Genomic DNA, 22321 nt, shown 5'->3' with positions numbered 1-22321 from the left:
GGAGACACATGTTAAGCCGTGATAGGGGAGAACCAGGAAATACCCTGATTTGGGAACAATGCGCTTTGACTTAAATGAAAGCAAACCGTGTGTTTGTTAGAGTAACATGTGGTGTTTGTTAGGTGTTATGTTTATATAAACTGTAATGAATGAAAATAGGCTTTTTGGGTTTGTTTGGGTTGGCTTTTTTAAGAGATGATATTGATCGGCCAATAAATCTGATCTTGGAAGGACCGAGCCGAACAGGGAAAATAGCATGGGCTCGGTCTTTGGGCCCACATAATTATATTTGTTGCCACATGGTCACGCGGGTGTTTGTTAGAGTCACGCAGGGTGTTTCTTAGGTGTTCCCTTATAAACGGTAATGAATGAAAGCAAAGTCGTCTCGCATGGTTCCAGAATCAGGGTATTCTCTTGTCTTCCCTATCACAACCTGACAACCAATTTGATGTTATTATTTTTTTTATGTTATGGTTAGCAGCAATCTAGAGACACATGTTAAGCCTTGATATTGGAGAACCAGGTCCTGGTTCGAGAACCAGACGAGATGACTTCAATGAAAGCAGACCGCTTGTTTGTTAGAGTAACGTGGGGTATTTGTTAGGCGTTCTGATTATATAAAGGATAATAAATGAAAGTAGGCTATTTGGGATTGTGTTGTAGTGGATTTTGTTTGTTCATTTATATTTATATATTTATATATAATTTAATTTGATTTGATTTTTATTATCTTTATCTGACTTGATTTTCTTATTAATATTATTATTATTACTATTATATATATATATATATCAAATTTGATATATATATATTATATTATTATATTTATTTATTATTATTTTATATATATATCTAAATATATTTATCATATTTAATTTATTTTATTATATATATTTTTTTATCGATTTGATTTATTTGATTTTATTTTTTTTCTCATATTTTATTTGATTTGATTTTTACCTGATTTAAAATTTGATTTTTAATTAATTTTTTAGATAATTAAATTTATTATATATATATATTTGCCTCGTGATTTGTATCATGGCTGATCTTTGGCTTAAGATCTCCTCAAGATATATGCTCTCTGTTGATCTTCGGATTAGGATATTTTAAAACTCCTCGAAATCTGTGCTCTCGGCTGATCTTGACATTTGGGTATTTTGGATCACCTCAAAATATGTGCTCTCGGCTCATCCTGGAATGTTGAATATTTTAGATCGACTCGGGATATGTGCTATCGACTGATCTTTGGTACTTTGAAAATTTTAGATCGCCTCGAGATATATTCTCTCTGCTGATCCTGAGATTTGAATATTTTGGATCGACTTGAGATCTGTGCTCTGGGCTGATCTTAGTATTTATAATATTTTAGATCGCCTCGAGATATGTGCTCACAGCTGATCTTCATATTTGAATATTTTAGATCGCCTTGAGATATATGCTCTTAGCTGATCATGATATTTGAATATTTTAGATCACCTTGAGATATGTGCTCTTGGTTGATCTTAGGATTTTGAATATTTTAAATTGCTTTGGCGTACGTGCTCTCGGCTAATCTTTGGATTTGAATATTTTAGATTGCCTTGAGATATGTGCTCTTAGCTGATCTTGATATTTTAATATTTTTGATTGCCTTGAGATATGTGCTCTGGACTGATCTTTGGATTTGGAATATTTTAGATATACTCGAGATATGTGCTTTTGTCTGATCTTGATATTTGAATATTTTAGATTCCCTTGAGACCTATGACTTGGCTGATCTTGGGATTTTGAATATTTTCAAACAGCTTAAGGTATGTCTTCTCGACTGATCTTGGGATTAGAATATTTTAGATTGCCTCGAGATATGTGCACTTTGCTTGTATTGTTATTTATCCTAATTCCATTGCGATTTGGCTGCATGTAATTAAGATAAACATATTTTCTAATTTTGATTTTGATTTAAATTAGGACATGTATTTAATTAATTTTTTTTATAAACAACCACCTCCGCTTGTGGTGCAGTTACGAGGACTCCAGTGTTTGTTAGAGTCACGCGGGATGATTATTAGGCGTTTCATTATAAACTATAATGAATGAAAGCAAAGTCATGTCGCCTTGTTCCAAAACTTTGGTATTCTCTAGTCTTCCTTATCACATCCTGACACGTGCCCCCATTTGATGTTATTATTTTTTTTTATGTTATGCTTAGCAGTATTCTGGAGACACATGTTAAGCTGTGATTTGGGAGAACCAAGAAATACCCTAGTTCGAGAAGCAGGCGAGATGACCTCAATGAAAGTAGACCATGTGTTTATTAGAGTAAGCAGTGTCTTCCGTTTATATAAACGGTAATGAATGAAAGCCGGATTTTTGGGCTTGTTTGGGTTGGATTTTTTTTACTCATTTATATATATATATGTAATCTAATTTTATTTTATTTATTTTTCTTTTTCTTTTTATTATCTTTATTAGACAGGATTTTATTATTAATGTTATTATATATATATATATATAAATATTTATCAAATTTGATATTTTATATATATTTTTTTATTTTATTATATTTATTTATTATATATTTATCGTATTAAATTAATTTTATTATATATATTATCCGAATTAAATTATTTTACTTTATTTTATTTTATTTTTTAGCTTATTTTATTTGATTTGATTTTCTTGTCTGATTTTAAATTTTTTATATTAATTTTTTTAAATGATTGTTTTCATTATATATATATATATATATATATATATATATATATTTGTCTCGTAATTTGTATTCATGGCTGATCTTGGGCTTAAGATCGCCTCAAAATATTTGCTCTATGCTTATCTTGTGATTAGTATATTTTAGATCGCTTCGAGATATGTGTTCTTTGCTAATACTGGAATTTTGAATATTTTAGATCGCTTCGAGATATGCGCTCTTGACTAGTCCTGGTATTTTGAATATTTTATATCACCTCGAGATATGTGATATAGGCTGATCTTTGTTATTTTGAATATTTTGGATCACCGCGAGATATGTGCTCTAGGCTGATACTGAGATTTTGAATAATTTCTATCGTGTAAGGATATGTGCTCTCTGCTGATCTTGAGATTTGAATATTTTAGATCGTCTTGAGATCTGTGCTCTTTGTTGATCTTCAAATTTGAATATTTTTTTGATCGCCTCGATATATATGCTCTTGCCTGATCTTGATATTTGAATATTTTTGACCCCCTTGAGATCTGTACTCTTCGCTGATCTTGGGATTTTGATATTTTGAATCGCCTCGAGATATGTGCTCTCGGCTGATCGTGGGATTTATCCTAATTCCATTGCGATTTGGCTACATGTAATTAAGATAAAACATATTTTATTATTTTCATTTTGATATAAATGAGGACATGCATTTAATTAAATTTTTTTTAAACAGCCACCTCCGCCTGTGGTGCAGTTGTGAGGACTCTAGTTTTTGTTAGAGTCACGCTGGTGATTGTTAGGCGCTCCATTATAAATGGCAATGAATGAAAGTGAAGTCATCTCGACTTGTTCCGAAACCAGGTGTATTCTTTGGTCTTCCCTATCACATCTTGGCACATGCCACCATTTGATGTTATTATTTTTTTTATGTTATGGTTAGCAGTAATCTGGAGACACATGTTAAGCTGTGATAGGGGAGAACTAAGAAAAACCCTGATTTGAGAACCAGGTGAGATGACTTCAATGAAAGCTGACCGTGTGTTTGTTAGAGTATCGAGGGGTGTTTGTTAGGCGTTCCGTTTATATAAATGGTAATTAATGAAAGTAGACTTTTTGGGCTTGTTTGGGTTGCTTTGTTTAAGAGATGATATTGATCGGCCAATAAGTCTGATCTTGGAAGGAAAGCGTCGAACAAGGAAAATAGCATGGGCTCCGTTTTTGGGCCCACATAATTATATTTGTGGCCACATGGTCACACGGGTATGTGTTAGAGTCACACTGGGTGTTTGTTAGGGGTTCTATTATAAACGGTAATGAATGAAAGCGAAGCCATCTCTCCTTGTTCCAGAATTAAGGTATTCTCTAGTCTTCCTTATCACATCCTGGCAAATGCTCCCATTTGATGTTATTATTTTTTTATGTTATGGTTAGCAATAATCTGGAGACACATGTCAAGCTGTGATATAAGGAACCAGGAATACCCTAATTCGGGAACCAGGCGAGATGGCTTCAATGAAAGTAGACCATGTGTTTGTTAAAGTAACGCGGGGTATTTGTTAGGCGTTCCATTTATATAAACGGTAATGAATAAAAGCAGGCTTTTTGGGCTTGTTTGAGGGTTGGTTTTTTAAATAGATGATATTGATTGGCCAATAAGTTTGATCTTGGAAGGACCGAGCCGAACAGGGAAAATGGCATGGGTTCAGTCTTTGGGCCCACATAATTATATTTGTGGCCACATGATCACACAGGTGTTTGTTAGAGTCATGCGGGGTGTTTGTTAAGCGTCCCATTATAAACGGTAATGAATGAAAGCGAAGTCATCTCGCCTTGTTCCAGAACCAGGGTATTCTCTGGTCTTCCCTATCACATCCTGGCATGTGCCCCCATTTGATCTTATTAATTTTTTATGTTATGGTTACCAGTAATTTGGAGACACATGTTAAGCTGTGATAAGGGGACAGCCAGGAAATACCTTGATTCGGGAACCAGGTGAGATGACTTCAATGAAAGCAAAGCATGTGTTTATTAAAGTAATGCGTGGTGTTTGTTAAGCGTTCCATTTATATAAGCGGTAATAAATGAAAGCGAGCTTTTTGGGTTTATTTGGGTTGGCTTTTTTAAGAGATGATATTAATTGGCCAATAAGTCTGATCTTAGGAGGATCAAGCCGAACAGGGAAAACAGCATAGGATCGGTCTTTGGGCCCACATAATTATATTTGTGGCCACATGGTCACACAGGTATTTGTTAGAGTCACTCAGGGTGTTTGTTAGCTGTTCCATTATAAACGGTAATGAATGAAAACGAAATCATCTCGCCTTGTTCTAGAACTAGGGGGTATTCTCTGGTCTTCCCTATCACATCCTGGCACATGCCCCTATTTGATGTTTTTTTGTTTTTTTATGTTATGGTTAGCAGTAATCTGGAAACGCGTGTTAAGCCATAATAAGAAAGAACCAGGAAATACCCTGATTCGGGAGCAAGGCGAGATGACTTGAATGAAAGCAGACAGCGTGTTTGTTAGAGTAACGTGGGGCTTTTGTTAGGCGTTCCATTTATATAAACAATAATGAATGGAACCAGCCTTTTTGGGCTTAGTGTGAGTTTGGATGAGGGTTTTGATTACCCAGGAATGGAAATGAGCACATATCTTAAGAGAAGCACATGTTTGGGGAAGATAAGGAATGAGAATGGATGCCCTGCTCAAAGCAATAGATGGCTAATCTCCATTACCCCAAATTTGGGGGTAATGGATGGGAATTACAGGGAAAAGATATTAATGCCCTTCTCCCATAATATTTAATTACAACATATTTAACATATATATTTAATTCTAATTTTTAAAATAAACAATAACAACAATAACAACAACAACAACAACAATAATAATAATACAAACTATTTAACGTACATATTTAATTATAATTATTAAAATGGACAATAATATCTAAATATTTATAATAGTTATTTGTAGTAAGTAATTTAAATCATAATAAAAATAAATTATTTACTTAATATAAGATACTAATAAAAATATATATTATTCAAAATATTTCACTAATAAAAAATTTAAAATAAGTAATGTTTCAATATTATTGATTTGCACTTAGGGCAAAATGGTAACTTTACAACATACTTCTTTTTCCTTTTCCCATTCCCAATGAAATTTTTTACCAACCAAACACAGTTTTCATACCCACTACCATCCATTATTATTACTATTACCATTCTTTTCATTCCCATTCTTATTCCGTGATCCAAACGGCACCTTATTTGTGTTGGATTTTTTTATTCATATATATATATAATCTGATTTTATTTTATTTTATTTTTATTATCTTTATCTGACTTGATTTTATTATTAATAATAATAATATTATTATTATTATTACTATTATTACTAATAAAAATAATAATATTATATATATGTATATTTATCTAATTTGATATATATATATATATATATATATATATATATTATTATATTTATTTATTATAAATTTATATAAATATATTTTTTTTAATCATATTTAATTTAATTTATTTTTTATCTTATTTTATTTGATTTTTGTATCTGATTTAAAAAAATTAATTAATTTTTTTAAATTATTATATTTATTACATATATATTTGCCTCGTGATTTGTATTCATGGCTGATCTTGGGCTTAAGATCGCTTCGAAATATATGCTCTCGCTTATCTTGAGATTAGGATATTTTAGATCGCCTCGAGATTTGTCTTCTCGGGTGATCGTAAGATTTTGAATATTTTGGTTCGTCTCGAGATATGTGTTCTCGGCTGATCCTGAAATTTGAATATTTTAAATTGCCTTGAGATCTGTGCTCTTGGCTGATCTTGGATTTGTAATATTTTAGACTCCTCAAGATCTGTGCTCTTGGCTGATCTTCGGATTTGAATATTTTCGATCAGCTCGAGATATGTACTATCAGCTGATCTTGAGATTTATAATATTTTAGATCTCCTCGAGATCTGTGCTCTTGGCTGATCTTCGGATTTGAATATTTTAGATCACCTCGAGATATGTGCTCTCAGCTGATCTTGAGATTTATAATATTTTAGATCTCCTCGAGATTTGTGCTCTCGAGCTGATCTACGGATTTGTAATATTTTAGATCTCCTCAAGATATGTGCTCTCGGCTGATCTTCGGATTTGAATATTTTAGATCGCCTCGAGATATGTGATCTTAGCTGATCTTGATATTTGAATATTTTAGATCGCCTTGAGATCTATACTCTTGGTTGATCTTAGGGATTTGATATTTTGGATCGCCTCGAGATATGTGCTCTCGGTTGATACTGGAATTTTGAATATTTAGATCGTCTCGAGATATGTGCTCTCTGCTGATCTTGGGATTTGAATATTTTAGATCGCCTCGGGATATGTACGCTCGACTGATCTTGGGATTTATTTTAATTTCATTGTGATTTAGCTACATGTAATTAAGATAAACATATTTTATAATTTTGATTTTGATTTAAATTAGGACATGTATTTAATTAATTTTTTTTTTATATAAACAACCAACTCCACCTGTGGTGAAGTTATGAGGACTCCGGTGTTTGTTAGAGTCACGCAGGGTGATTGCTAGGCGTTCCATGTAATGAATGAAAGCGAAGTCATCTTGCCTTGTTCCAGAACCAAGGGGTATTCTCTGGTCTTCCCTATCACATCCTGGCACGTGCCCCCATTTGATGTTATTATTATTTTTTTATGTTATGGTTAGTAGTAATCTGGAGACACATGTTAAGCTGTGATAGGGGAGAACGAGGAAATACCCTGGTTCGGGAACCATGCAAGATAACTTCAATGAAAGTAGACCGTGTGTTTGTTAGAGTAAGTGGAGTGTTTGTTAGGAGTTCCGTTTATATAAACGGTAATGAATGAAAGCAACTTTTTGGGCTTGTTTGGATTGGTTTTTTCAAGAGATAATATTGATCGGCCAATAAGTTTGATCTTGGAAGGACCAAGCCAAACAAGGAAAACAGCATGGGCTCGGTCTTTTGGCCCGCATAATTATATTTGTGGCCACATGGATTTCAACTCTCATACATTCCACAATGATATCATATATAATCTCATTGTTGATGTCGCACCGCACTATTTCAAGTTAAAGCATTGGAAGGAATTAATTGGTGCATAGAGAGACTGACAATCCAACTATAAGTACTGGAAACCAGTTTAGATCAAGGGTGGTATTCCTGCTATTGTTTTATGCAAGCCAGACCCTGACCACCACAGCCTACGCCGACGACCACCTTCTCTTCCTCACCGGAGATGGACATTTAGCCATAATAAATTAGCTATAATAATAACAAATAACATTAGAAAATGATCATTGGGTAATCTTATGGTTAATAAAAAATTAATTTAATTATAAACAATAATATAGTTATTAATAAATTGCAATGATAAAAAAAATTGTTGTTGAAGATATAATAATAATTTCATAAGAATAAATACTTAAGTTAATAATTAATAAATATTTAATAATTAATATATAATAACAAATTGGTTTATAATAAAGTATTGGTAATACTACCTGAGTAGTCATACTCCAAAATAAATCAAACAAATATTTATTTTTCAATTCCAGATTTACAAATCCTTCAAAGCAAACATTATACAGTAATTCCAACCAAACACAAGATTCAATTACACCTTATTTTGAAAATCAAGTATTTACAACTACATTATAACTGAAAATCCATTACATTTAAAATTACATTTAAGCAAACGCCACTTAGGGGTTGTTTGGTTACCTGCAACTAGCTGTAATGTAACTGGTTTTACATGTAAAAAACTGCTTTGTCTTTCAGTGAAATCGGCTTTTACGTATAATGCAGCTTTATGCGACTTTTTATCGTGATTTTAACTTATAACAAAAATTTTGTCTGTAAGTTGAAATACAAAGAAAAAACATTTCGACTTAAAATCACCATTCTTCACTCTCCAAATTATGCATTAAAAGAAAATGAAAACTTACATGTAATCAATTGTTAATATAATGAAACTTATACTTATTTATATTTTATTAAATTTATTTTTTTATTTAAAATAAACCAATTTGTATTTAATTTTAATTAAAACAATATTTTGTTATATAAAATTAAAGAATTTTATATATTTTTAATTTAATAAAATTATTATTAAGTTAATTAAGTTAATTAATTTACATTAGTGTTAAGAGTAGATGGGGAGAGTTAAATTAATTATTTAGAGTTAGTGTTTAATTATTTATGTTTCTTATTATTATTTGGCTTAGTTATTTGAGTTTCTGATTATTATTTTTAAATGTAATAAATACTTTATTAAATCATTTAATTAATTTAAAAATTAAATTAAATTAAATTAAATTAATTATTTTAGTTTAAATTATTTTTTTTAAATGCATTAAATAATTAATAATAATACTCTTATTGGGGGTAATCTCACCCCCTCTACTTACATGGTGACTATATCTTCTAACTTACATCAAAGCAAATAAATTAAAAGTAATGCAACATTTTAAGTTACAACAAACCAAACAGCATTGATGTAAATAGAAATGCAACATTTTCACTTACACGGTAATTTTATTTACATGTAATTTCACTTACAGACAACCAAACAACCCCTTAAAGTATTAGTTATTTGATAAATTTACTTTTTAGGAATAAGAGATCATAAGTTATAAAAAAAACAGAAGTAAAATTAGATCATAAACCGTGTCATGAAATGACAAATAATTTCACTAAATGCCAAACGGTGGGATGTAAAAACCTCAATGTTTTTTTTTTATTTAAAGAAATTATTATTAATGATCATGGATTAATTATCAAGATTTATCTACTCCAATGTTTGAGTCTATCCACAGGTACTCACACTCCAAATTCATCAGCGAGAAGCAATATACTTCAAAGATCTCGCTAACGGAAACCGATGATCCTCTCGTAGTCATAAAGCTGCCTCCTTTCTTATCCTTGAATGAACGTCTTTTCCTTTGGCGAAAGTTTCCCACTGTTTCTTCATTTCGTGTTAATGATTTTTAGTGATTTCAGGGTGTTTTAGAAGTGATTTAGCTCTAAAGTTGTGATTTTTATTTGGTTTGGAGATGAAAGGGAGGAGCTTGGTGGTGTTAGTGTTTTTCTTTGTTTATTTTCTTATCGGATTTGCGGCGGCGGTGGATGTTCTCGTGAAAGGAAGGAACTTTTCAGTGTCCGCTGAGGAGTCGAGCTTCGGTGAGTGTTTTGTGCTTCTCTTTTTCATAGAAGTTTTAGTTCTTGTTTCAATGTTTGTGCTTTTGTGCGTTAGATTTCTCTATTTTTCCTGTGTTTGGATTGAAGAAAGGCTTTTGTTTTCCTCAATCCAAATATATTCATTTGATGAATTAATGTCTTTTAAATTTTTAATTTACATATCAGTACTGATTTTATTTATGTCTGTGTTTCAGATTGGCTTTGGGAACTTGCATTGTTTATCATGTGATTTTGTTCATGCACATTACTTTTTCCGTTCATGCAATGGCAATCCAATCACATGTGTGGACGAATTGACGTGTTTTAATTGACATATCACTGATTTTGTTTATGTTGGTTGTTTCATATTGGCTTCGGAAACTTGCATTGTTTATCATGTGATTTTGTTCATGCACATTACTTCTTTCCATTCATGCAATGGCATTTTCTTTTTCTCAATCCAAACACATTCTTAGACGAATTGATGTGTTTTAATTTACATATCACTGATTTTGTTTATGTTTGCTGTTTCAGATTGGCTTTGGGAACTTGCATTGTTTATCATGTGATTTTGTTCATGCACATTCCTTCTTTCCATTCATGCAATGCCATTTTCTCAATCCAAACACATTCTTCTGACAAATTGACGTTTTTAAATTACATATCACTTATTTTGCTTATGTTTGTTGTTCCAGGTTGGCATCGGGAACTTACATTGATTAGCTTGTAATTTTGTTCATGCACATTACTTTGTTCCATTCATGCAATGGCATTTTCTTTTTCTCAATCCAAACACATTTCTTGACGAATTGATGTTTTTAATTGACAGATCACTGATATTGTTTATGTTTGTTGTTTCAGATTGGCTTTGGGAACTTGCATTAATTATCATGTGATTTTGTTTATGCACATTACTTCTTTCAATTCTTGCAATGGCATTTTCTTTTTCTCAGGCCAAACATATTTTTTTTTGATGAATTGATGTGTTTTAATTTGCATATCATTGATTTTCTAGGAGATTAAAGGATAATTTATTTTTGCTATCAGATTGGTTCTTGGAGCCTGCGCTAATTATCATGTAATTTTGTTTATGCAATGGCATTTTGTGCTCCAATTCAGTTTGACTCATTTTTTCGGCTCCTTCTTTAGTTGGAACCGGTGTATGTGGGGATCTTGTATTTAGCCGAACCTCTTGATGCATGCACTCAATTGACAAATAAAGTTGCCAATGATTCAAGTACACCGATTGCGCTTATAATGCGAGGTGGCTGTTCATTTCATGAAAAAACACACAATGCACAGACTGCTGGATTTAAAGCCGCTATTGTTTACAATAATTTCGTTGGCTACTTTCTGCCTTCAGGTAATGCTTCTTTCCTCCGTCACTCTTAGACTTCTAGGTAGCATTTAGCTTATGCTAAATGAGATCATTTTCAAGCATGTCTTTCAGATAATTTGGTCGATAAATTCTTTTATTGATTGTGAGTTTCAGTAATTATGCTCATTATCTCATTCGATAATTATTGAATGCACGAAAATCTTAACCGGAGTGAACATCTGTTCGTTCATTTTCAGTCCTCAATTTGTATATATATCCCTGCTCTTTATGCTTATCATTTTAGATTGCAGTGTTTTGGTTCATAACTGTATATATATTCACTCAATAATTTCACCTTGAAACATGGAGAGATGCTATGATGTTTCATAGTTTGGTCGATTCTTTAAGAACTAAGTAGGAATTGCTTGCATACATGTATCAAATCAATGTGCCGGTATCTAAACGAACTTTTCTAAAGCCTTTCCAGCGGTGGAAACCCTAGCAAGCACTGAGCCTACTGAGATAATCTCTGTTTTCGTCTCTAACCTGGTTGGTGGGGAATTAAAGAAATATGCTGGTGATACAGACATGGCCTGTTGCATTCATCCAATTACTGAAAACTTTACATTTGCTTAGTATGGTTATCGTCATCATCTCACTGGGTGGTTTCTTGGCCATCATTTCTAGCTGCACCATTCCTGCTTCATCGCGTTTCATTCATCGACACTGGACAAGGCTATGCCAATTTTTTATCCTCTTCCAGTGTCCAGTGTAATGAGCCAACAAAGAGTAAAAAGAATGCCTATTTCGACTTTCACCTCAGCTTCAGGTGATAATTCCACTTCAACCACCTGCGCTATATGCTTAGATGATTATAATGTTGGGGAGAAGCTCAGAGTTCTTCCCTGTCGTCACAGTATGTATCTCTGTCTGCTTCACTTTAATTTTTCAACTCTCATTTAACACTCAATTCATTGGAAAATTTTTCCGAAGAGTTCCATGCAGGTTGTGTTGATTCATGGCTCACCGCGTGGAGATCATTTTGCCCAATATGCAAACTAGATGCGAAGACAAGAACAAAAAATCCTCCAGCTTCTGAAAACACTCCACTGCTTTCGGCTCCTGTTGCATCTCCATTATCATCTAGTTTACCATCATTCTGTCCATCGGTAACAGGAGCCCTTCCTATACAAATAGTTATACTGCCTTGACTGCCATCATCTTCCTGAATTCATTCTCTGTCGAGCAGTATTGCAGCGAATTCTTATCTGTCCTTCAGTAATCCTCTTTCAAGTACTATATTTAGAAGTTTGCCAAACCTCAGACATGCATCATCTCAAAACTCTCACCTTCCTTAATTTGTTCATGACTGTAGAGATAATAATACGAAAGCCGGGTCGAAGACATTGGCTTCATCTTCTCACTGTGATCAGCATCATTCAGAATTTTGCATAAACTCTTGTTCTAGATAGAAATGTTGCAGAAAAAATTTTTTTGTTACTGAAGAATAATGTGATCTTCTTTCTGTCATAATTCTGTAAATTTTGCCAAAAATTCTCTTCTTTATGCTGTAAATATCGAATATTACTGTTTTATTTATCAAAATTCTTTTATACAAACCACAGGAAGCAGTCATCGGCAGGTATCTGGTCTCCTTAATTTTTTTTGGCACTTCTTCTAGCATCTTTATCACAACTTAATAGAGCTTATGCATTTTTTTATTACTTAATCCTTTACTGTGTTTGATTCTTTAGGATAACAACCATTTTGTCGACAAGCATGAGCTGTACTTGTCTTAATATGTTAGATATATGTGAGACCGTTTCTCTTTAATTTTATTATAAACCCATTTGCAGCCAATTGCCATCATATTCAGAATTGATGTCTGTGATGCCAGACTGATCTACCAAAAACAAAAACTGCATGTAAAGAATATGTCAAAGGCATTAAATTTATGATGGTAATCCAACAAGTTAATGACAAGATTAGGGTTAGGGTTTGTTAATGATGTGATTAGTGCTATTTTCTGCCGAACATACAGCTAATCCTTCTTTTTAATCTTGTTTTAGACTTGGTCACCATCGACTTGAAATCTTAAGACGAGTAAAAATAATCTTAAATTTGCGCACTGATGGACGGTGATTAAATATATAACTATGTTAGTAAGCACAATATTTAGGACCACACGTTCTAATTAGATATATTATTAGTGTCATAGACTCCGAGATCTCAATTATGGAAAATAATTAGAGAGACATAAAAAAAAGGATTAGTGCACTAAGCCGCCTTTAATGATTGGTCATCTTAGATTTTCTATTTTTTGTTTGAAAAAAAAACAAGAAGCAAGCAAGAATCTATGAAGCTGTTTATTAATTTAGTGCTTGTTGAATAACTATTTTGTGTTGTTTAAGGTTGATATTAACAGCTGTTTATCTTTTTCTTTTTCTTTGTAATAGAAAAGGTTTGATTTTTTCTTCAAATCGAGTTAAGATCTTGATTCTTGATTAATTTGACAGGATTTGACTGTTTGATTATTTATAATCCAAAAGCTAAGTTTTGAAAGCTGGATAAATGGAATCCTTTGATACTTTAATGTGTTTTGGATTAGATGTAGTTTAAGCTGGATACCTTCCTCTCAAATTCCTCCTCTTGAGTACTCCCCATTTTGTCCGAAATGGATATTATTTATAATTTTCTCGTGCAGTCTTGAGATGGGCCACCATAAATTCTTCACTTATAAAATGCATAACAGTATTAGATCTTCAGAATAAAAGTGCTTGTTAGATCTTGAAAAGACGATAAGGAGCTTTGTTATTGGCTCAACGATGGTGTTTCTTTTTTATGAGAATGCAGGTGTAGAGATGGAATGATATTGGTTCGGCTCATCAGGAGAAATCGTAGTGATTCTGTTTGTTCTCTCAGACGAGCCGAGCCAATATCACTTCACCTTTCATCTGCAGAAAAAAAATTTACAGTTTTTTTCCGTAATCATTTCTTTTGAGTTTGATTCATTCTGTAAATTCATGTTTGCTGAAGTTCCATGCCAAAGCTTTGTAGAGTTTTATTTGATCAGTGTTTTCTCAGAAAAAAGAAATACAAGCTTCCAATACTGATACAATTTTCCGGTACATTTCTATATTCCACAGTTATTTCAGTGGGAACAGCACAAAATTTCAGAAATTCAGCTACAAGTTTCTCTACCGAAGGTTAACAGTATCACATATCGACATGAGAAGCATGGTGAATGCAGATAAACCACTGCCCGTCGATCCGCTCAAACACATTGGTCGCCATTTGTTTTCCCCAACTGCTCCCTCCGGTCCTGACCACCTCCAAACAAGACACATACCCGACATCTCCTCTCACATGAACTTCAACATCCTGCAGTTCAATCTGAAGAGGGAACTCATGCTCGGCACCGCACATGATCTCCCAGCTACCAATGACGAGGTCGTAATTGCAAATCCTTCCCGCACCAGGATGTACAACGTAGGCATGCTCTCCTTTGGCCCAAATGGAGTTCATGGCAGCAAGGTCTCCGTTTCTGAATGCATTGTAGAAGCGGTTATTTGCAGAGAGGACAGCAGCTTTGCTGTCTTCTTGGAGTAGACGGAGATCATCCCTAATTTTTGCAGCCCGTGCATAGTCTTCTTCCTTGATGGCTATCTCTAGATCCCGCTGCAAAGTCTCCTCATTAATAGTGGCACTCTCATTACTTGGAATGCCTTCGGCTTCTCCGCTTTTGACTTGAGCCTTTCTTAATGAAAGCAATCGGAAATTTTCGTGGTTCAAGTGCTGCATTGAAGATCAGAAAATTAGAATCATAAAGAAGACTAAGGAATGCATGTTACTAACAGTGATAAAATTGAAAAACGAATCGCGTTTGAATGTGTACGAAGATTAGTAATAATATTTCTCACTGCAAATTGATTTGTTAATGTGATGATAACTGTGACTTTCTATTATTTTGATGCATAGTTGAGATTGGAGATGAAACTCTAAAACTCTACAAAAGAGAGGAATCTGACAATTGGAAGTACTGCATTACCTCATCTCAATCAATAACTAGTGAGAATATTCACAATTCTTCAATGAAAGAATCCAAGCTTACAAATCAGAGTTTCCTCTATGTTCACCTTTGTTGTTAAAATTCTAATTTTAGTGTTTAATATTCATGAACATTGTAGAGGGCCTCTTTGCTTAGAGCAAAAGTAATTACTACTGTCAAAAGAGAAAGAATATGTTTTCAGGAATCAAATGAGATTCAATGCACAGAGCTTGATTCCAATTTATTCAGATAATACCGAACATATTTGATTATAAACCCAATTAATCGATTGAAAAGTCATCTGTTTGGGAATGAAACTCACATCGACAAACATATCAATGAGAACACTCAAACAGAAAGGCACAGCAATCAGATAACACACTGACATTCAAGAAAAATCAAGTGTTGAAGCAGGGAAAAGAACAGAACTCATAAATTAGATTACAAACAAAAACAACTAGACACTCTGGGCAACAACAAAAACTCTACAAAATCATAGCAATCAAAGAAGATTGAAATTTTTATCAAATCATGTCAGACCTACAGAAACTTACAAATAAAATTCATTTCATAACTCAAGCAAACATAATGAGCTAGTTTATCATAAGCAGAAGGCAACATGATACAAACGGGTTCTAACTTCTGAGAAAGATCAAAGTTCTGCGATTCACCTCACAAAAAGCAACATTAAATTACTAAACCAATAGTTCCAATAAATCCAAACAATCCACTAAATAACACATAAAAACTAGAAAAGGAATGCCACAATAACAAGCAATCTAATCACAAACTTGTTAAAAAGTTCTAAAAAGATCCAAACTTTATCTCAAAAAAACCCTAAATTAAACACAAAAACAAATCCTTGGAAACTATCAATCCACAACTCAATCCCCTATAAAATCATTTCCAGAAAGAAAGCAATTGATGCAAGAAGAGATACAAAAGGCACGAAAGAGCTCACCAAGAGGAGATAGCCTTGCATACTGAGAGCGCCGGAAACTTCCCGGAGTTTGCCGGAGCACATCCAACTTCCTTCCGGTGAGTACTTGGACGGAGATTGATGAACCAAGAGATATCATCGAGAGAGAGAGAGAGAGAGAGAGAGAGAGATTGGGGTTTCGCTTTCAGGGGCCAAGCTATTGGGCCAAATAGACCCTGACCTGACCCAACTCACTTGGTTGGGTTCAACCAATTTGTGGTGAATATTAAAATATTGTTATGATTATTTGAATTTGATTGATTAATTAATTATTATCATTAAATATTGTATGAATATATTATAAATTTTTTGCTTGTGTGTTTGTAAATAATTATTACTTATATCAACAATTTGTTTGACTATTGGCACCGGATCTTTTATATAGAATTTTCATGTTTTACCTAAAAGGGGGATTGGAGGAAGATCTGAATCTAAGTTCATTTGTACATGTTTTGACACGTGACTTGTCCACATTTCATAAAAATAACATATAGGATGTATATATAGTTATAATATAATTTTTTTTTATAAATGTGCTTAACATAATCTGGAGACTATGTATAACTGGGAATTGAATGTCTGATTATACGTCTTACTTGATAAAATAATATTTGGGTTATAAACCAATACTCATAATCAAAGGACCCATTTTCTACCGTGCGTAAGACTTGAATTCGTGAATTGACTTCCTAGGTGCATTTCACAGTGGCACATTGGCTAATGCATACTCTTTATTATTACAAGATTAAAACTTTAGGAGATTTTATTTGTGTGTTATTTATTTTATGTAACCCTCCATTTGGAAACAAAGTAAAGTAAAATACACCCTTCTTGTTATATTGTAAGAGTGGTTAAAATATTATTATTAAACGGTTTACCCAAACATGAAACAATGGTTCTCAGAAAAATTTGAAATATAATATAATACCAATAACATTTTTTCCCCAAACCTTTGAAAGAATTAGAAAATATGATTTATAATCTTTTTTTATTAAACAGTTAATTATTATTTTTGAGGGGATTTATTGAGATAGTTTTATTTTATTTTCTCATAATTCTATTTTATGAATACATATAAATAATAATAAAAAAACTTTTTCAATATATTTAAAATTTTCACAATACTTTCGTTTAGTGGAAGTGACTTTGAAAAAATATTAAAAATATTTTCTTTCTTTCTGTAATATATATATATATATAATTACTCTTAATTTTATCCCATAGATATCTTTTTTTCCAATCTTTTATTTACTGATCAAGAGTCACCAAAAAAATTAGAGGATAAAATCATGATGTGACATGTTAACTAATCAAAAGTCACAAAATGTCATTTTTAAAATTAAAATTTATGAATGAAAGTTTATAGGGCGGGCTTGTAGTAATCAGGGGTGGGTTGAAAATGATATGACAATTAAGAGTTACCAAATATCCTTCCAAAATAACTAACATACAGAGTAAAAGTTTAAAAGGAAAAAAAGTCTTTAGAGGATAGAACCACGATGTGACATATTAGTTAATCAAGAGTCACCAAATATTTTTTTTTTAAAAAAATAAAAGTTTAGAAATAAAAGGTTTTATAGAGGGTTCAGTAATAATCCCGAGCGTGTGGGCAATGATATGACAATTAAAAGTTACTAAATATCCTTTCAAAATAAACTAAAATAAAAATTTAGAAGGAAAAAGAGTTTTTTTATAGAACCAAGATGTTATATATTACATGATCAAGAGTTATCAAAAAGGAAAAAATAATATTAGAGAATAGAATCACAATGTTACACATTAGCTAATCAAGAATCATCAAATATCTTTTATAGTTTAGAAATGAAAATTTTTAGAGGGCAGAATTAAGATTATTATTATTATTATTATTATTATTATCATGGATTAAAAATATTAAATCATAAATTATTACTAAAACATCACTTTTTTTATTTATTTAAATTTTTCATATATTTTATACCATACCTAAAAAAACGCAATTGTAAGTTGTAATGAACCTGTGGCCATTCGGGCACAAACACAACAACAGCCCGTTGTGCCCGCGGAAAAGCACTAGCACCGGCCCCCAACAGAGATTTGTAAGGAAAAGGCAGTTATGCATTAATTTAATTTAAAAATAAAAAATTTTGAAAGTTAGAGATCCCCTTACGAATTTAATAAAAATGCATGATTTTTTGGGAATCGAAAAAGCTTTCCTGAGTTAATAAAAATAAATTTAAAATTGCATTTTTATATATAACCAAAATAAAAATTAAAAAATAGTTTAAATTATGATTTAAAAATAAATAAAAAATTATCATGCTAATAATTTAGCGGTTAAAACATTTAATTTTTTATTTAAAATATAAAATATTTTAATTCTCTTTTAATATATGATTGAGACACTCATTGTAAGAATGATTTGTCCACATCTTAAGAATTAAAAAAAAAAATTAGAAACCCTAGCATGGTATAAATGTAATTTTTCACACAAAAAAATCACCAAAATAGATGGAATTTGAGAGGGACTACTCGGGCCCACCAAACAAAAGAATCACGAGGTGCTTAAGTTTTCAAACTAGACGGATGTGAGTCCCTTCATAAATTGGCGGTAGATTTCAAACACTGAAAATAAAAAGGCATTTAATAATTAATAAATTAAAAAAAATTTAGTCTTTTGTTGACCACTTTCAACTTTTTCCTTCTAATATATATTTTTTTAATTAAATTTATTCCTATCGAATCATACAAAAGTATAAACTTTCTCTCAAATTTTTTAAATTTATTAAATTAATATCATATTGAATAATAACTAATAAAAAAAGAAAAAAATTTAATTAAAAATAATATATATATATATATTTAATTTAATAAATTCAACTACTATTCTCCGCCTTTCGCTTCATTCCTTCGTTGTTCGGTAAGCGCGGATCGCGCGGGTGGACGAGAGATTATCGCGGCGATCGCTTCGCCGATGATCCGACGACCACCAGCGGCCGATCAACGTCGCCAGCGATGACCGTGTCCGATAACGCCAAGGGGTTCGCGCTCGCCCTCTCGTCCAGTGCCTTCATCGGGGCTAGCTTTATTTTGAAAAAGTTTGGCCTTCGCCGTGCGGCATCCCGTGGCGCAGCTGCGGGTTTTCCATCAAACCCTGATTTTTCTTTTGATTTCATGGTTTTGTGTTTGTTCTGCTACTGATTTCTTGTGTTTTGGTGTTTGTGTTGTAGGATTTGGTGGTTATGGGTACCTGGTAGAGCCGTTGTGGTGGGTCGGGATGATCACCAGTGAGTTTGGTTCTTATTAAGCTCTAGGTTTTTTTTAATGGATTTTTGGTGATTTAATTGGATATTTTTGCCATTTTTTGAGGAAAAGTTCGATCTTTGATTGAGTTTTTGGCAGTGATATTTGGGGAGATTGCCAATTTCGTCGCTTATATGTTTGCGCCGGCGGTGCTGGTGACGCCGTTGGGAGCTTTGAGCATCATAGTGAGGTAAGAATTCATGAGGGGTCAATAGAAGGGAGGATTGAAAGTATGCTGCGTATTTGATGACTTCCTTTGGCCCTTTAATTAGTTTTTTTTTTATCTTGTGGTCATCTGGATAAATAGCTCAATTTGGCATCTCTTTATGTTAATCTCCTTGCTATTTATTGCTTACACTGTTCTGTTGGTGCCTCTTGATCACTGTTTTCTTGAGTCTGAATTGACTTCTTTTCTTTGGTAAATATATATAGGCTTTTCTTGTCAGTGTTATATGTTCAATTTCTTGTTAGTGTTACATGTCTGTGTGCTATTCTTTGATTGTTGGTTGTCAACACTAACATGCTATTCAATCTGTCAATTTTTACTTGTTTGTTTGTAGTCCTTTGATCATAGAATTTAGTTCCTTCATATATTGCATAAGTTTGAAGGCTTTTTGATGTTTGTGCGTACTGGTTTTGTGGGGATGGAATGGCTTTGCAGTGCGGTTTTGGCACACTTCCTTTTGAGGGAAAAGCTTCAAAAGTTGGGTGTGTTGGGATGCATCTTATGCATAGTTGGCTCAACAGTCATTGTTTTACATGCCCCAGAAGAGAAGACTCCAAGCTCAGTGGATGAGATTTGGTCTTTAGCTACACAACCGGGTAACTAAGATGAATCTTGTCCTTTCTTTGCCTCTCTTGTTTGAGCTTGGTTTTGGATCTTGTCTTTCTGACTGGTGTTTAGATTGCTTGGTGGAAATTGTCCAGCCTTCCTTTTCTACACTGGTGCAGCAGTTGCAGTGTCGCTTGTTTTGATGTTGCATACTGCACCGCGATATGGGCAATCAAACATTATGATTTACTTAAGTATATGCTCTATCATTGGATCTTTGACGGTAATATTTGCTCCTTGGTTCTGATTTAGAAGTGCTTTTCACCGTCTAGCTGACTGGATTCATTAAATTTTTTAAATTTAATTTCAGGTAATGAGTATAAAGGCCGTAGGTATTGCAATCAAACTTACTATTGAGGGCATCAACCAAGCTGGTTATTTCCAAACCTGGGTATTTGTCATGGTTGCGGTCTCTTGTATTGTCATTCAGTTGAATTACTTGAACAAGGTAATCACTTGAATAAATCTTAGCAAGTTATAATCAACATTAAGAGGTTGATATGGCTCTATATTTGTATAGATATACAATTTTTTAATGACTGTATGAACCACATTTCATGTTCAGCAAGCTATTTTCATAGCCTTATCATGAGAATTTTATTCTATTTTTGGGCATAGTTTAATTAGCAATTCAATATTGAGCCTATGCTTAATGGTATATTAGGATTTAGATGTTGGTCACCATCATAGGCTAAAATTGCATATTTTCATTTTGCATTAGTTTTCATAAAAATCCCAATTTCCAACTTTACTGAATTTAATATTGAATTTTAACAATGCAACCATAACGCCTTTTCTTTTATTTGCTACTTATGGAATCCATGATCCTTAGGATTTAAAATTTAAAATCTTTTGGTAATATTGAAAATGATTTCTTCATGCTTAAAGTATGTTGTTACTGTCAATTTCAGGCATTGGATACTTTCAATACTGCAGTGGTTTCTCCCATCTATTATGCTATGTTCACAACTCTCACAATTTTTGCAAGTGCCATAATGTTCAAGGTACATAGAAATGCTCAATTGGAGAGCGTATTCCGTTCTATCTTCTGCTTATATGGACCATGCTTCTATCCTTCTGCAGGATTGGTATGGACAAGATGCAAGTAATATTGTATCGGAAATTTGTGGACTTGTCACCGTACTCTCAGGGACAAGTGTGTTGCATTCTACAAGAGAACCGGATCTCCCAACTTGTACAGGTATCCTCATAATTCATAAATTCTTGTTTAAGGGTTTATTACATATTACATTCCTTACTATGGAGGTTGCATTCCAACTTCAAATCAGCCAAAATATCGACCGATCTCACATTTGGTTTATATACAGTAATGCTTCATACTGCTGCTTCCATACTTTTTAACTTCGCTGCAACTCACTCCAATTAAGTGTTAATTTTGGTACAAGCAAGAACTTAATACAGAATTCCAAATTAGATGAGTAGAAAACTTATCAATTTGTTGTCACATTTCAGTGTCATGTTTTACTGATGCATTGAAATCTTGATTTGGTGAAATATGCAGATCCATACACTCCGCTTTCTCCTAAAATTTATTGGCATATCCGAGGGAACGGTGACTTAGGAAAATACAAAGACGACTTGTTATCTCCGGACTTCATCACTGTCGTGCAACAAGACTATTTCACATAGAATGAGTTGGTTGTGAGCCTTTCACAGGTTCTGAAATTTTTGTAGTTGTTTCTCACAAGCGGTCTCATTCATTTGCTGTATTCCTGCCAGTTTACTTGTAGCATTCTTCTCTGCAGGATCTGATGAGAGAGTTTTTACTGTTGTTCTTCTAGTCCAGGTGAATGTCTATTGTACAGTAAGGAACCTATTTATATTGTAATTGATGATTGATATCAATATTTAGTGTAAGTCCTCTGCTCTGTTTTATCCATGTAAATTCTAGCCCAAATTCAGTCACTTATTATTGTTCTCAGTTCAATTTA

General features: G+C 32.8%; 3 protein-coding genes across 4 annotated transcripts; 2 read left to right on the top strand and 1 right to left on the bottom strand.

Moving 5' to 3' along the window:
• Positions 1-364: 364 nt before the first annotated feature.
• On the top strand, positions 365-12794 carry LOC120258744 (receptor homology region, transmembrane domain- and RING domain-containing protein 1-like). Its single transcript, XM_039266180.1, has 7 exons — positions 365-406; positions 524-593; positions 1732-1793; positions 11060-11273; positions 11707-11861; positions 11916-12144; positions 12222-12794. Exons 1-7 carry the CDS (start codon positions 365-367, stop codon positions 12437-12439), a joined length of 990 nt encoding a protein of 329 aa, XP_039122114.1. The 3' UTR covers positions 12440-12794.
• A 1470-nt stretch (positions 12795-14264) lies between these two features.
• Positions 14265-16385, bottom strand: LOC120258116. Its single transcript, XM_039265465.1, has 2 exons — positions 16238-16385; positions 14265-15023 (listed from the first exon to the last, which is right to left on the bottom strand). The coding sequence occupies exons 1-2, from the start codon at positions 16298-16300 to the stop codon at positions 14445-14447; spliced, it is 642 nt and encodes a 213-aa protein (XP_039121399.1). The 5' UTR covers positions 16301-16385; the 3' UTR covers positions 14265-14444.
• A 2750-nt stretch (positions 16386-19135) lies between these two features.
• On the top strand, positions 19136-22321 carry LOC120259572 (probable magnesium transporter NIPA6). Of its 2 annotated transcripts, XM_039267206.1 has the most exons (10): positions 19136-19373; positions 19465-19521; positions 19637-19727; positions 20199-20359; positions 20465-20592; positions 20680-20817; positions 21281-21373; positions 21453-21570; positions 21892-22046; positions 22136-22321. In XM_039267206.1, exons 1-9 carry the CDS (start codon positions 19250-19252, stop codon positions 22017-22019), a joined length of 1038 nt encoding a protein of 345 aa, XP_039123140.1. In that variant the 5' UTR covers positions 19136-19249; the 3' UTR covers positions 22020-22046; positions 22136-22321. The 2 variants fall into 2 exon arrangements, with proteins under 2 accessions (XP_039123140.1, XP_039123139.1); XM_039267205.1 differs by having other exon boundaries at positions 21892-22321.

This window comes from Dioscorea cayenensis, chromosome 4 (genome assembly GCF_009730915.1).
Source record: "Dioscorea cayenensis subsp. rotundata cultivar TDr96_F1 chromosome 4, TDr96_F1_v2_PseudoChromosome.rev07_lg8_w22 25.fasta, whole genome shotgun sequence".
Taxonomy (NCBI): Eukaryota; Viridiplantae; Streptophyta; class Magnoliopsida; order Dioscoreales; family Dioscoreaceae; genus Dioscorea; species Dioscorea cayenensis.
This window is presented reverse-complemented; position numbering and strand designations above follow the sequence as displayed.

What these genes read in the sequence shown, in the direction of transcription:
- LOC120258744 (XM_039266180.1), top strand. Translation starts at nt 365, where the DNA reads ATGAATGAAAGCAAAGTCGTCTCGCATGGTTCCAGAATCAGG. An exon ending in TGGCTACTTTCTGCCTTCAG is followed by an intron (nt 11,274 to 11,706) that starts GTAATGCTTCTT and finishes ACTTTTCTAAAG; the next exon opens with CCTTTCCAGCGGTGGAAACC. An exon ending in CTGAAAACTTTACATTTGCT is followed by an intron (nt 11,862 to 11,915) that starts TAGTATGGTTAT and finishes CATCATTTCTAG; the next exon opens with CTGCACCATTCCTGCTTCAT.
- LOC120259572 (XM_039267206.1), top strand. Translation starts at nt 19,250, where the DNA reads ATGACCGTGTCCGATAACGCCAAGGGGTTCGCGCTCGCCCTCTCGTCC. An exon ending in GCTTTGAGCATCATAGTGAG is followed by an intron (nt 19,728 to 20,198) that starts GTAAGAATTCAT and finishes ATGGCTTTGCAG; the next exon opens with TGCGGTTTTGGCACACTTCC. An exon ending in GTCTTTAGCTACACAACCGG is followed by an intron (nt 20,360 to 20,464) that starts GTAACTAAGATG and finishes GAAATTGTCCAG; the next exon opens with CCTTCCTTTTCTACACTGGT.
- LOC120258116 (XM_039265465.1), bottom strand. Translation starts at nt 16,300, where the DNA reads ATGTGCTCCGGCAAACTCCGGGAAGTTTCCGGCGCTCTCAGTATGCAA. An exon ending in TGCAAGGCTATCTCCTCTTG is followed by an intron (nt 15,024 to 16,237) that starts GTGAGCTCTTTC and finishes TCTTCAATGCAG; the next exon opens with CACTTGAACCACGAAAATTT.